The 14,676-nt window shown below is 42.6% G+C and overlaps 2 protein-coding genes across 2 annotated transcripts in view; one reads left to right on the top strand and one right to left on the bottom strand.

Annotated features, from left to right (window-relative positions):
* Positions 1 to 14,676, top strand: part of Reep4 (receptor accessory protein 4) — an 816,909-nt gene that overhangs the window by 660,058 nt on the left and 142,175 nt on the right. The gene's annotated exons all lie outside the window — the stretch shown is intronic.
* The window catches only part of Piwil2 (piwi like RNA-mediated gene silencing 2), a 42,239-nt gene that overhangs the window by 6,190 nt on the left and 21,373 nt on the right, over positions 1 to 14,676 (bottom strand). The window contains exons 13-19 of the mRNA XM_051195447.1: positions 14,357 to 14,497; positions 13,991 to 14,104; positions 12,636 to 12,824; positions 11,144 to 11,245; positions 10,120 to 10,236; positions 9,470 to 9,558; positions 8,834 to 8,939 (exon numbers count right to left, since the gene is read on the bottom strand). Coding sequence (XP_051051404.1) covers positions 8,834 to 8,939; positions 9,470 to 9,558; positions 10,120 to 10,236; positions 11,144 to 11,245; positions 12,636 to 12,824; positions 13,991 to 14,104; positions 14,357 to 14,497 — 858 coding nt within the window. The remainder of the gene's footprint in view (positions 1 to 8,833; positions 8,940 to 9,469; positions 9,559 to 10,119; positions 10,237 to 11,143; positions 11,246 to 12,635; positions 12,825 to 13,990; positions 14,105 to 14,356; positions 14,498 to 14,676) is intronic.

Raw genomic sequence — 14,676 nt, 5'->3', positions numbered from 1 at the left:
GTCAAACTCCTAGGTTATGCCAGCTATAGGCTGAGATACCTCTGCAGCAATTTCACTTTGCAGTGGTCAGAGCCCAGGCCAGAGCTGTTAAAGCTGAAGTCAGTAGCAGATCAAGTCAGGTGTCAAAACTGTTCTGATTTTCACACACAAAAGTTATTTCCCACACAAGTATTGCTGGTACTCAGCCTTGTGAGGCTGGAGTAGCCAGAAGAGCATGTGTAGTCCAGGCAGCTGGACATCAGTGCAATGAACTGGATGACAAGGAACACTCAGGATGGGTTCTGTGGGAAACTTCTCTCCTGTTGGAGATCAAACCAGGCAAGCACTCTGTCACCAAGCTTTGTCCCCAGCACATCCTGACATATTTTCATGAGAAATTTTGACATAAATTACAGTAGCATTTTGCAGAGTAAATGATGTGTGGTATTGCAGTAGACTGTAGTATCTTTCCAACTCTTAAGTCGGATAGCCACTTGCAAGCATGTAAATAAAACAGCATTGGTCTCACTCAAACTTTAGTAGCTACCTTTCATTTTAAATGCCATTTATGCTAATATAGTAGTTTTGCTTTTGTGACAGGGTCAAATTCTGTATGTAGCTGAGCATGGCTTTCAACTTCTGATCTTCCTATTTCCTACTCTCAAGTGCTGGATCCTAGCTTACAGTCGTTTTAACTTAATACACTTCCTTTCCTTCCTCTTTCCTTCTTCACTAGTAGGGACTGGACCCAGGACTATGTGCTAGGCAAGTGTTCTACTTCTTTTTACTTACCGAGACACAACCTCACTAGCCTGTCCAGCATGGCTTTGAATTCACACAGACCTGGAACTCTCAGTAATCCTCCTGCCTCAACCTCCTTGAGTGCTGAGGATTATTTCTTTTTAGCACTGAGTAAACTCTTCTTGTCTGGGTGTGATGGTCATGTCAATATTTGCCCACCGAAGAGCACACTGGCTGTTTCCAGGTCTTGATGTACACAAGTAAGCATCCTGGTAGTTTATTGTGGGTGCCTATGTTTTTAACTTGTTTGGGAAAATATAGAAGAGCAGGATTCCTGAATTCTGGGACAAGATTATGTTTAACTGTGTGATGGCATCTGGTGTCCCCAGTATCTTGTGCCACAGCTATGTAGCAGGTCACAGCTATGTAGCAGGATAAGGGCATGGTTGACCATTCTTCCACATGCTTACTTGACATCTGGTGAAATGCTTTCATGTCAGTTCTGGTCTTCTATCTACTTTAGAGGAAAGAGTGCAGTGAGACAGGGCTTTTCTATGTATGTAGCCAAGCCTGGGTTGGCCTAATATTTATTATATATCCAAGGCTGGTTTCAAAGCCAAGGTAAAATCCTTTGACCTTAGCCCCATGTACTAGGATTCCAGTGTGTGCCACCATGCCCAACTGCTGTGTACCACTTCCTCCACTCCCGGAGAGATGGATCCAACACATGACACAGCCCTCTTGCCTCTGCCTCCCAAGTGCTGAATTACAGATCGCAGGCATGAGCCACCACACCAGGCCATTTTGCCGGTATGTATTTATTTATTTTTGAGGCAGAGTTTCTCTATGCAGCTGAGACAAGCCTCAAACTGTAGAAGCACTGTGTCAGCATCCTGAGTGCTGGTATTACAACTATGAGCCACTGGTGATTGGATAAAATGAAAAGCAGCTGGCTGTATTTTGCATCTTTAAACAGAATCATTTTGTCCATTATATGTATATGTCCATGTGTCTGTATATGCACACATTATTTTAGGTGCCTATAGAGGCCAAATAATTCAGCTCCCCTAGAACTGGAGTTACAGGTGATTGTGAGCCACCTGATCAAGATGCTGAGAACCAAGCTTGGGAACTTGGTTTCTCAGCAACAGCAGTGTGGACTTTTAACTCCCGAGCCATTTCATTAGCCCCTGGGTATTTTACTTTAGGCATAGGTGTGTGAGGCACTGTGAGCTAACTTTTGTGAAGTAAAGGGTGTGCAAAGATTTATTACTACTTTTTTGCATGTTTAAAGTCAACTGTTCTAGCAGCAGTTTCCTACTGACTTGCCTCCATTCCTTTAGCAAAGGAACTACACTCATCTGGTATATTTCTGGGCTGTTCTTTTCCCTTAGCTCTCTGCTTATATTCCCATGAGAATCACATAGTCCTAATTACCACAGTTTTATGGTTAAGTTCTGTGGCATCAGTCCTCAGACCACCCTCAGGTATCATGATGGCTAGCCTGTGTGTTTTCACTCTCCATATAGATCTCAGAAGCCCTTTGTTGATGCCCACAAAAGAACCGCTGAGGTTCCACTGACCCTGCCATTATAGCTGCGAAGAACTGATACCTTGATGACATAAAGTCTATCAATGAAGAAAGAATTCTTTTTATTTCTTCCTAAGTTTCATAGCTTTCCATATGTGAATCTTACCATTTTTTTGAGACAGGTTCTCACTATGTTGCTCTGGCCGGCCTGGAATGTGCTATATAGGCCAAGTCAGCCTTGAACTCATAGAGATCTGCCTGCTTCTGACTCCCAAGTTCTGGGAGTAGAGGCCATACCTTTAAACACCACAGTCAGATTAAAATGCCAGCCTGCCAGGAGCTCACAGTGGCAATCAAATTTTAATACATAAAGCTGTGGAAGCACTCAGACCATATCCAAACAGTTTCCTATCTTTCTAAACATTTTTTAAGATTTATATGTATAGATGTTTTGCCTGCATGTATGTATGTTTACCACGTGTGTGCTACCTGGTACCCTCAAAGTTCAGAGGAGGATGACAGACCCCCAGAACTGGAGAGGGATGGCTGTAAATCACCAGGTGGATACTGGGAACTGAACCTGGGTCCTTTGCAAGAACAAGAAGTATGCTTAACCATGGAGAGATCTCTCCATCCCTAACAGTTTCCTTTTCTTATAGAACTGAACTTCAATCAAAACCACACACATCATTGCCATTCAAGACTAAAATGAAAACATTTAGGAGAAATAAACTTCAGCTTCCTTTCCTTATTGCACTAATTGGGACTTCTAGTATGAAGCTAAAATAAACAGAAACTGAAAGGACAGGAAGCTATCTTTGTTTGCAGTGAGTCTGTTGTATAGCGACCAGGTGGGTTTACTAAAGCTATGTAAGGCTATTCAGAAGGGGACTTCAATCTATGTTACCCAGGACCTTCATGGAAAAACCTCTACATCTAGAGGCATCATACTCATGAGAAACGTAAAATAGCTGCTTCCCCTCAAAGATGAAGAATAAAGCAGTAGTTTCCTCATGACTGTTATTACCAAGAACCACAAACAGGGTGGCTCCAAACAGCAAACATTTGTTATCTTATGTTTCTGAAAATTGTAAGATGAAATCAAGTTGTAAATAGTGGGCTAAGGATGTAGTTCAGTGGGGGCAGAGTGCTGACCTAGCACACACAAACCCCACATATGGCTAGCACTGCATAAAGTATGTGTAGTGGGTCACTCCAAGAATCCCTGTACTTGGGAGGTACAATCAGAAACTCAATAGCATCAGTGGCTACACCGTGAGTTTGAGGCCAGCTGGGAATAGTTGAAATCCATTGTTGTTTTAAGACAGAGTTTCTCGGAGTGGCCCTGGCTGTCCTAGATCTCACTCTGTAGACTGTCTGACCTCTAACTCTAGATATCTGTCTGCCTCTGCCTCCTAAGGGCTAGAATTAAAAGTGTATGCCACCAGGCCTAGCCCAGACCCCCTTTTAAAAAGTTTTCTGAAGTGTCAGTTGAGCCATGCTTCCTCTGAAGGCCCTAGAGAAGATTGCCTGCTTCCATGGCTGCAGTTACAACCCTGGAACTGTGCGTCTGCCTTCAGCACTGTTTCCTGGGGGAGTGTGGGGTGGGGCTCACCTGTCTGCACTTTCACATGGTATTCTCTCTGCCTATGTCCAATTTCCCCTCCTAAAATAGCAGGCATAGCTGGATGTGCTCGAGTGTATCGGTGCTTTTGGATGAGACAGGAGGATAACAATTCAAGGCCAGCCTGAGGTATGGGGAATTTGAGATCAACCCTAGCCACAAAGACCCTATTCCCATACCCCACACCCACAGCCACAGCATAGCAGCCACTGGGTCAGGACCCACACTAACCCAGTCCTACCTCACTTTCCTGACAGAGCTATGTCTCCAGTCCTTGTTTATTCCGAGGCAGGGTCTTACTATGTAGCCTAGGCTGGCTTCAAACTCAAGATCTTCCTGGTTCAACATTTCCAGTGCTGGGCTTATGGGCATGTCTAGATCAACATACATCTTTATCATAATAAAATGTAACACAAAGATATCTTGTATTTTTTCCTCATAATTTAAAGACTTAACACTGGACCATTGTTTACTTCTTCCTAATGAGCTGACATGCTGCTGCTGTAATTCCAGAGTAGACTCACCACACATACACGTAATGTGACATTGTATGATTTTTAGATGTTATGTATTCACTTACATTATCCTCATATCTATTGCTTTTACTGTTGCTTATTCCTTTAAACATTTTTTTGTGTGTATGTGTTTTTCAAGACAGGGTTTCTCTGTGTATCCCTGGCTGTCCTAAAACTCACTCTGTAGACCAGGCTGGCTTCAAACTCACAGAGGTCAACTACCTCTGCCTCCTAAGTGCTGGGATTAAAGGTGTGCACCACCACAAGTTACCTATTAATCCATTAAGGATATAACCTCTTCTTTGCTCTCCCAATCTATGTGTATTTTTATGCCTGCTCCCAACAAGTTTTTATAACGTGCCTAACTATATCTTTGCACATATATACATACTCACATACACGCTCGTGCACTCATGCACATGCACACCCGCACACACACGCATGCACATGCTTTTTATCTTCTGGGATCTGCTGGACTATGTGTGTGCGAAGACAGACAGACGGACAGACACCAGGTGTCACTAGGCAGTACAGGCTGGCCTTGAACTCAGGCTCACTCTGCATCTGTCCCAAGTGCTGAAATTACATGGGCACCACTGTAACTGCCTGCTTGTTAGACTTTCTGAACCAATGCTCTGACATCCTCTCTGGCACAGAACATTCTTCTCTGCTGTCTTTTCAGAGATTGCTGCCTTGTTTGTTTGCTGCCTTGTGTATTTTAGAACACGGCATTTTAATATTTTAAAATACACAAGGGATGGCAGTATGGAATTAAAATAAAAGCCAGGTGATGGTGGTACACACCTTTAATCCTAGCACTGGGGAGGCAGAGGCAGGCAGATCATCCTGGTACAGAGTGAGTTCCAGGACAGTCACAACTACATAGAGAAACCCTGTTGAAAACAAAAACAACAAAGTACACATAGAAATATATGTGTGCTGGTTCCCTGTTTTTTAGCTCTTAGTTTGATTACTTCCTTCTGGCCTTTCTTCGGCTGTATTTAAACCACGGTTACCCACTGTTTTGAATGGCAACATCCCTGTCTACCCCTAAACTGACACCCTCCCTACTGGGTGTCAGAATGTGACTGGCTTTTAGATAATGACACAAACACAGAGGTAAGAATGTGTGAAAATCTGTTTACAGGACAAAGGATGATACCAAAAGAAATCAACCCCCCTGCCACCTTCACCTCAAACTTCTCAGGAACTAGGAATACATGTCATTCTTCAAGCTCTCCACCCACAGGACTTTCTTAATGCTTCCTTAAGACATTGACACACCTACCTACGGGGTGGCCAACCTCAGGTATTGTAGAAATTGTAGATTTCATAGTCTTCAGTTCCCTATCCAAATGTTTAGTACTTTTTAAAAATCTCTTTTAAGATACTAAGTTGTTTTTATTTATTCATTCATTTTATTCTTTTTTAACATTGATTTATTGGGGGCAGAAGCATGTTATAGTGAGTGTGTGAGTGTGTGTGTGTGAGTGTGTGTGTGTGTGTGTGTGTGTGTGTGTGTGTGTGTGTGTGTGTAGCTGTAGGAGTAGGTTCTCTTCTACCATGTAGTTCCAGATCAAACTCAGATGGTCAGGCTTGTGGACAAGCACCTTTAACTACTCAGCCATGTGCTGGCTCTCATCTGTTTATTGAGATGAGGCCTCACAAGCAGTAATCCTCCTCCAGCCCCAGCTTCTGGAGAAGGTGGGGTAACAGAAATGTGTCACCATATGCGGGGTATCTGACCAGTTAAGAGAATCTTCTGTGAGTTAACCAGTTTCTTCTTGTTTTCTCTCCTCACACCCCATGTACTTGTTGGCTGCTCTCTGGGATGACGTCACTTCCTGCCAAGGACCTTGGTATCCCTTGCTAAGGCAGCAGTCACAGCCCACCACATCCACACATGGGGACACAAGGAGTAACAGTTCATTTTAGCCCCCCCCCCTTTTTTTTTTTTTTTTTTTTTTTTTTTGCTTTAGGCTTGGTAATATTTAGGGTTCCATGTTGGGGGCCTTGGCTGGCCTTTGGAGACTTTTTCTAATGCTGAGTAACTTTCTAACCTCTTAGCTGCATGTCCTTAGAGGAAAGGCATCCAACAGCAACCGTCATTTCTCTGTATTTCTTTGTTTTCATCTTCACTTCCCTATTTTTCTTCCTTCATTAGCTCTTTAATTAAAATGAATCTGACTGGATATAATGACTCACATCTAGAATACTAGCCCAGATTAATTTTGATTTCCAGGGTAGCCTGAGCTACAATATAAGACCTCAGCTCAAACAAACAACAAATAAGGAAAATGGGCATAAGTATGTTCCTTTTTCAAAACCAAAAGCCAAACACAATGTTCACAATAAACAGACAATGTGGGCTCTGGAGTGACTTCCCTTTAAAGATCTGGAGGTTTTCACTGGGTACCTGGGTATAGGCACTAACAAATTGGAGAACATCACTATCTTGGATCAGTAGGGAAAATGTGAGGAATTAAGATAATTCAAATGTGACTTACAATTTATTCTAAGGGACTATGATTAACTTACTCTAGTACTTTCCCTTGCCCATCTGCAGCTTTGACCCTATGGTGACTGACAATCTGCCATCACCATGGGATAGGGAAAAGTTGCATTTTGTGGTACACACTTGTAATCCCAGGACTCAGGCAGCTAAAACAGGACAATCACAGAGAGTACAGCCTAGGCCACACAGTTAACTCAAAGTTAGTGTGAGCCTTGTAGCAGCTCTGCCCATTCATTAGCTATTAAGCTATCTGAATAGAGGCACTACAGGCTGCATACAAGTCAGACGACAAACATTATAGAGCACAATCAATCAAAAGGGAAATTAATCAGCCCACCACACCCATGTAGGCATTCCTGTGAGCTTCTGGGTACAAGGCTCGGGTCCTGTTTGGCAGTTCTCCACATGCCTTATCATATCTTGGTGCCAGGAAACTAAGTGTTCTGATTACTGACGTTGCCTGTATAGGGCTTCCTGACTTAGACAGTACACTCCTTCTCTATCCTTTTCCTAAAACAAACCCCAAAATGATATGACAGGGTTTAGTGGGTTCTGTGTCTCTTCAGTGAATGAGACTTGGGGAGCCACCCAAACTTCCAACTGGTGGGCCTTCTGAATTGAGGTAATCCTTGGTAAACTCCATTGTTCAGTCCTAGATTCTTATATCAACAATGACATGTCTGAAATTAACATTGCTGGAAAACAGTATAAAATAGGACAGACACACATAAAAATTAGGAGACTTCCATCTAGAAAACCAGAAAAGATAAGCATAAATAAATAAGAATAAATCATCAAAGGAATGAATAGAAAACAGCCACTCCCAAGCCGAATGTGGAGGCACGTATATGGCAGAGGCAGGTGGGTCTCTATGAGTTCAAGGCCATCCTGGTCTACATATGGAGCTCCAACCTTGCCTCAAATTGCAGAAAGCAAACAAACACAACAAAAACAAAAACTCCAGTGAGAGGTCTGGGGATATAGCTAAAAAGTAAAGCATTAACTGAGCTTGTGCAAGGATGGGTAATGCCAGAAATAACCAACTCAATTTAGCAAGATGAGATGACCAGTAAATGGAACATAATGAAAAACTGGGAGAAGAACACAAACCAGTTATTTCAGCTAAGGGAGGGAACAGCAAGGAGAAAACTGGCAAGTGTTACAGAAGTTATATTTGAGTCAGGCCCAGAAGACAGACAGCTTGCAAGGAAACACTAGGAAGAAAAGAAGTAACAGACCTTGGTGACAAATTACCACATCATTTGGATCTTCTTAGACACAGAAATCCATATTGTCTAACACATGCAGGACACTGCAAGAACCATAATTCCATAAAGAAACAAGGTGGGGTTTTGAAGAATGACTTCAGACACATAGAATCGAAAGTTTCCTGTGGTCTACACTGTGCAAAGCCCCACTGGCCCCACTGCCTCCTTTGATGTCCTTGCCAGCACAAAATGCAGAACCTTGCCTGCTCACTCTTTTAGCCCTCATATCAGCTTAATGACAGCAATTGTCTATGGGTAACATTCTTTGAGATTATGAGACTTGATTTACAGGGAAGCTTTTGTCCTAAACCAAAATGAACAGTCAGCAGGTAATGGTAGTCATAAAGAGTTGAGTAAATTAATGAGTTTTAAATGCTGAAGTTTACCTCCAGTTCAGCCAGCAAAGGCATGGGAATCATGTCTGCAGGCACGATGGCCACCCAGGCAGACTTTAACTTACCACACTGAGGTGCAGTGTCACCAAAGTACAGTGTCAGCTCTACAGAAGCAGACGCCTGGAACGGGACACTGAGCTTGCTACTGGGCTACAGCTCTTTCAGAGATTCACCTTTGATTTCCTCCCACCATGCCAGATTTCTGCTCAAAATTTATATATGTAGCCCTAAAATGTAGAAATTTTAGGGTATCTGGTCTCCTCACCTCATAATACTTTTTCAAGGAGCCCACCAAGCAGAGCTTCAGGCTGTCCACAATTTCCTGATGTGGCATCTGGAACACTACCCTCGAATACCATTTGGTAAGTGTGCTAGGCGGGGGCAGGGGGAGAAAGGAGAGACAGAGAGAACAGTGAGCAGCCAATCCCTGTGATCTGCTGTCCACATACAACGTTCCTTTTGAATCCTCTCAACACATATCTACCAGCCAAATGCATTTGTGGAGTTAGTATAAGCCTAACAACCTGAGTTCAATGCCCATAGCCATGTGGAGGGACAACTGACCCCACCACACAGGTGGCCTCTGACCTCCAAACATGTGCCACACCCCAATGCCCCCCTCCACTTTCCTCAATGACAATTCCACTTCTAAAATGACTAGTAATACAAGATGCTGGCAGCCTCTGTCCTTGCAAGGGCTACAGAATACAGGGAACAGATCTGTGTCTGATGAGTGTGGTATTTCACATTGCAAATATAGCTATTAATGACTGAGGAGGGAACCTAGTGCTTATTCTACTATGGTACAGAATGCCCAAAAATCATCTAATAGATTTATAATAAGGTCAGGCATCAAAATGAGGTAGCCAACAGTAATATAGCTATTATTATTATTGCTTACAGATTTATGCTGGCAACGAAGCCAACCACAGAGCGCATGCCTCTGCTGGGGTCATGGTATACATCCATTCCAATCACCATTAACTGTTTCTGAGTTGAAAAACAAAAACACAAAAGCAAAAGTTCAAACCCAAGCAATCCATTACTCTATCTGTATTATCTCAACTTCAAAGCAATATTCCTTATGATTTACATATGAAAATGAGTTCTATAAAAGAAACAAAGACTGCAATCAACTTGGCTTTCTAAACACAATAAACCAAATCAGATCTAGATCAGGTCAGCAAGCATTTTCTGTGAAAAGACAAATAAGTAAATCTTCAGGCTTTGTGAGCTGAGTCTCCCTAGGAACCTTGTAATTCTGCCTTTTGAGGACTAAAGCAGTAAACAGATACAACCAATGCTCTGTGTTCCAGTCAAAGTGTACTTAAAATACTGAGAACTGGAAGAAGATAATCTTCATGTATCAGAAAATGTTGGCCTTAACTTTTTCACCACTTGAAAACATAAAGTACACGCTTAGCTCACGGCCTGTCTAGTAACATGTAGCAGCCAGCTGGACCCGAGTCCACACTGAGAATAGAAAGGATGACAAGAGGGGAGGATGGGAAAGAGCCAGGCACAGAACAGACACATTTCAACATCACTCACCAATGGAATGTCTACTCCCCAAAGCTCACCACCCAGTTTACAGTTCATCTGAAGTAAAATCTTCTGAGCCACACTCCGAAGCCTGGTGGGTTGACCAATGGTTCGGACATTGATGACCTATAGTGACAGAATCAGAACATCATCGATCTCTTAGGAAATATCAACAGTTCTAAAGCACCAACATCTCTTGGCTCCATGCCCTTTCTCTGTGCCTTCCAACAAGGAAACCAAAATGAGAGAACTCTTAACTCTCTCCCATGCAATGGTGCAGTATTTGTGTATAGCTGCCACAAACCCTCATGTACACCCAGATTGCCATTACTTTTAGGACAGAATGGAATCACTATGTAAATAGTTGTTATCTTGTATTGTTTAGGAATAAGCACAAGGGTTTCCCTTGTGAGTCTGATGAGCTCAGTAGAGATGTAATTTTCTTTCAGAATATTTTAAACTATGTTTGGTGAATCAGCTGATGCAGAATCCACAGATAGGCCAGGGATGTTGGCATGCTTGTAATTCCAGCCTTTGTGTGTATTGGGGGGAGGGAGGTAGAAGGAGAAGGGATAGGAATTCAAAGTCATCTTTGTGTACACAGGGAGTATGAGGCTAGCCTGGGTTAAACAAGACTTGTCTCAAAAGACAAGAAATACTGAGGGCTGAGTGTACTATAGTTAGAAAACTTGAATTAGTATGTATCTGTTAATAACTAATTCTAGGATCACTAGGCATATATACTCATAACACACACGAACGCTCAAAAACATAAAAACTTTCATCTTATTCAGAGTGTCATTTTTATAACTACCTAGGAAAAAATATCTTCCCTTCTCAGAGTGAAGCCCACCCATCAGGTTTGGTCATAGGGAAGCACCCAGGGATTGTGAGGAGCAGGAAGAGCCCTGAGAAGAGTCACCTGCTGCTGCTGGCTCATTCCAGTCAGAAATTCACAGCATACTGGTCCCTAGTGGCTATGTCAGCTTCCAGAGTGTCAGAGGCACTGAGCTGGAACTCTACCTCCACTCACCTGTGAGGGCACTGGGGATTGCACACAGCACAGCTTCTTGATGGCTCCATAGAGATCATCACGTGTGCCCATGATGATGCAAACAACCATTTGTATCTTTCCCTAGAGGAGAGACACACACTGTCAGGCTCTGATCACTCTGGGGACCTTTCATGGGACACAGATACATTAGACATGGAACTGAAAAACAGATAGTGGGCATTCCAACTAGAAACATCCTTTTAATCTGAACTATCATTGGCTTGGAGCTGCTGTTCATGGACAGGTAATACATTACTAACATGTACAGCTGGCTATGACTACTGATGTTTATTTCCTAGGAGGCTTCAGATTGTAGAAAAGGGCTAAGCTTGGAAGTATGCTAAGGTTCTATGACTACTCCTCTAACTTCCCTAAATGACTTTCCTATGCTCTTCAGCCAACTAAGCAATGTGTCAGACCACAGGACTTCACATGAAGAAGCAAGGCACGTAGCACTACAAGGAAGTATGCAGAGCCAAGTACAGAAGGGACAAAGCCAAGTCCACAGTAGCTAGTCCTCACTTTCTGTCTAGGGAGAACAGACACTACCAGCAACAGACCTGGCAGGAGCCTCTATTTCCCAGGACTCTTAGCCAATGTCAAAACAGAGGACCTTCCAAGAGCAGGGTGTCAAACAGAATACCACAATGCTAAGAAGCTCCAATTCTAGGACTGATCTTCCTAGAACAATTAAACTCACCAGACTCCTGGGCTCATGGGATAATTATTGCCAATGACTTTCCTTCTACCTTCATCCTCTCCTTTGTCTTCCTCCTCTACTTACAAAGAGCTGGAGAGATGGCTCAGTGGTTAAGAGCACTTGCTGCTCTTACAGAAGACCTGGGTTCAAGTCTCAGCACCCACATGGCAGCTCACAATAGTCTGTAACTCTAGTTCCAGGGAATCTGGGACTCCTCAGGTGCCAGGCACAGATTGTGGACAGACACGCATGCAAGCAACACACATAAAATTGAAAACAAAATATTTTCATTTACAACGATTAAAAAGGAAAAATCTGGAACCTTGAATGGGAGTGCCCAGATCCAGTGTTCTGATCAGCTATCTGGATTAGTTGATGTGTCTAAGGTCAAGTTCATCACCAGGGAAATTTGCATCCTGGGCCAGACTATTCTGTTACAACTCACAACTGAATCCAGAAGACAGCACTTGGCCCAAGTAGTTGGTTCCCAAGCACAGCATGTTCTACAGATAATGAACTAAGTCACTGTTCTTTCAGCCAATTTCATAAGGAAATGGCTAGAGAGGCAGCACACAGGAGCACATGACAGCCGACAGAATGAGAAATGAAAATAACCAAAGGAGATGAAGAATAGAGTTTCATATGAAAATGAGAAGGACATAAGCTCCTGGGCATCACTAACAGACTGATACAATCTACATAATTTAAGATTAATCATTCAAGTAATTTCAGAGATCTTGTAAGTTTACCTCAATTAAGTTACTTTATTACCTCAACTCCCAGAAGGGACTGAATAGTCCTGATATAGGTCTCTATTCGGTCATCCTTCAGTTCAACCCAGGCTGGGGGGCTTATGCGCATGCCAATGGGGCCAGCTATCTTCTCCAACATGTTAACCAATTCTCTGGCCTGGTCCATTGCTCTCTTTGGGTAAAAAAGTGCCCAGAAATGCATGGGAATCTAGGAACAAGCACATGATGGAGATTTTACTATAGAGGATAAATGACTTTGCACTTTCTCTGCTTGAGTACCTCTGTCTTACAGAATTCCTATCATTCTCACAGACTTACACTCTTTGACAGTCTTATAATAGAATACTATAACAACAATAAAAACGAAGATTTACTACACACCCAACAATATGAATGAAACTTATGCACCACAAGGTTGAAGAAGTCACACATAAAAGACTGTTCACTCTTTGATTTTATATATATATATATATGTGTGTGTGTGTGTGTGTAAATGTATATATACATATTACATATGTATACATACATATATATTATATAATTTTAGGCAAAAAGAATATATGCTTTTGCCAATTTAGGACAGTTGCTATTCCCAGGGAATGGGAGTGGTAATAACCAGGAAATATGGTAAGGGGGTTGAGTATACCTATAAATTTCTGTTTCTTAGTCCTTGGTGTTAGTTACATAGGTCTACTGAATTTGTAAAAAATCAAGTTATATACTTCTAAGTGTGTTTTTTTTTATTTTCTTCTTCCTTTTTTTTTTGGTTTTTTTTTTTCCTAGACAGGGCTTCTTTGTGTAACAGCCCTGGATGTCCAGGAACTCACTCTGTAGATCAGGTTGGCCTTGAACTCAAGAGATCCTCCTGCCTCTGCCTGACAAGTGCTGGGTAATGTGCGCCACCACCACCCAGCAACTGTGCTTATTTCAATAAAAGCTTTAAAAGTTGACAGTTTCCATATATGGCCATAAAGACAAAGTTGGTGGAAAACATTCAGAAGTAACTATATACTATTTTAAACTTTGAGGCAAATAATGAACACATGGCTGTCTTTTGGGAGAGCCCTGTTTTAATTTGAAGTCTTTCATGGATAAAAATAACCTTGGGGATTCCCAGGGGCAAAACAGTAAGGGAGAAGAAAGAGAGAAGAGCAGGTGATGGGCTGACAGCAGACAAGTCACCATGGTAACTATCTCCTTCCTTCTCTTCAGCCTGTCTTCAGGCAGGACTGCCCTCCAGCACTGCTCAGTTGGAAGGCCTTGCTCAGGACTCACTCAGTGGAATTCAGATGGTACTTCCTCTCAAAGAAGGCACCAAATCACCTGCTTCCACTCAGGGAATACAGATTCTCCAGCACTTCAGAAATCACTCACAGTCAGGATGGAAGCATCTCTGGTCACTTCCTTAACCCAGTTCAAGTCCTCAGACGTGACAAATGAAGTATTCCTCAAGTTGATCCTCTCCATTGGCAGAAGACGACCTTCAATCTACAGAGAGTAAAGTACCTCTGACATGGAGCCAGCTACAAACTCATCAGAGAACACTGGTACTATCACCTCTGAGGCCTACTCAGCTCCACATATACTTGACCTACTATAGCCCCACCCCTTTTCTCTCTCTTTTATAGCCTTGCTAGCCTTCAACCTGCAACTTAGTAGGGCACAGAGTCAACGCCAGAAGGGCCATCACCTAAGCCTGAGGCTGTATGACCTCAAGACAGCCCCAAACCTTTGGCTTACCTTGTGAACATCTTTTTGCAGACTGAGCCCCCAACGGGTCAGCTCATTGTTGGCTGTATCGTTTTGTGAAATTCTCTGCAGCAGGCATTCCAAAGCACTGTGGTGCTGTTTAGGGCTTAGGTTAATCTGCTGGGTCAAGTCCTAGGAAGAATTAAAAAGTAAGACAGCAAGTTCCAAGCATTACTCTCTCTAACAGGAGGCTAAGTGAAACCCAGTGATATGAAATGTTTCTGTGAATGGTCTCATGCTCAGTGAAATCAGTAGAAAATGTCAAATATAGTCAAAGACTTTTATAAATACTTCTGAGGAATACACAGACA

The sequence above is a fragment of the Phodopus roborovskii genome, unplaced genomic scaffold (genome assembly GCF_943737965.1).
Source record: "Phodopus roborovskii unplaced genomic scaffold, PHOROB, whole genome shotgun sequence".
NCBI classification, from domain to species: domain Eukaryota; kingdom Metazoa; phylum Chordata; class Mammalia; order Rodentia; family Cricetidae; genus Phodopus; species Phodopus roborovskii.
The sequence above is the reverse complement of the archived record's forward strand: the minus strand, read 5'-3'. Positions and strand labels throughout refer to the sequence as shown.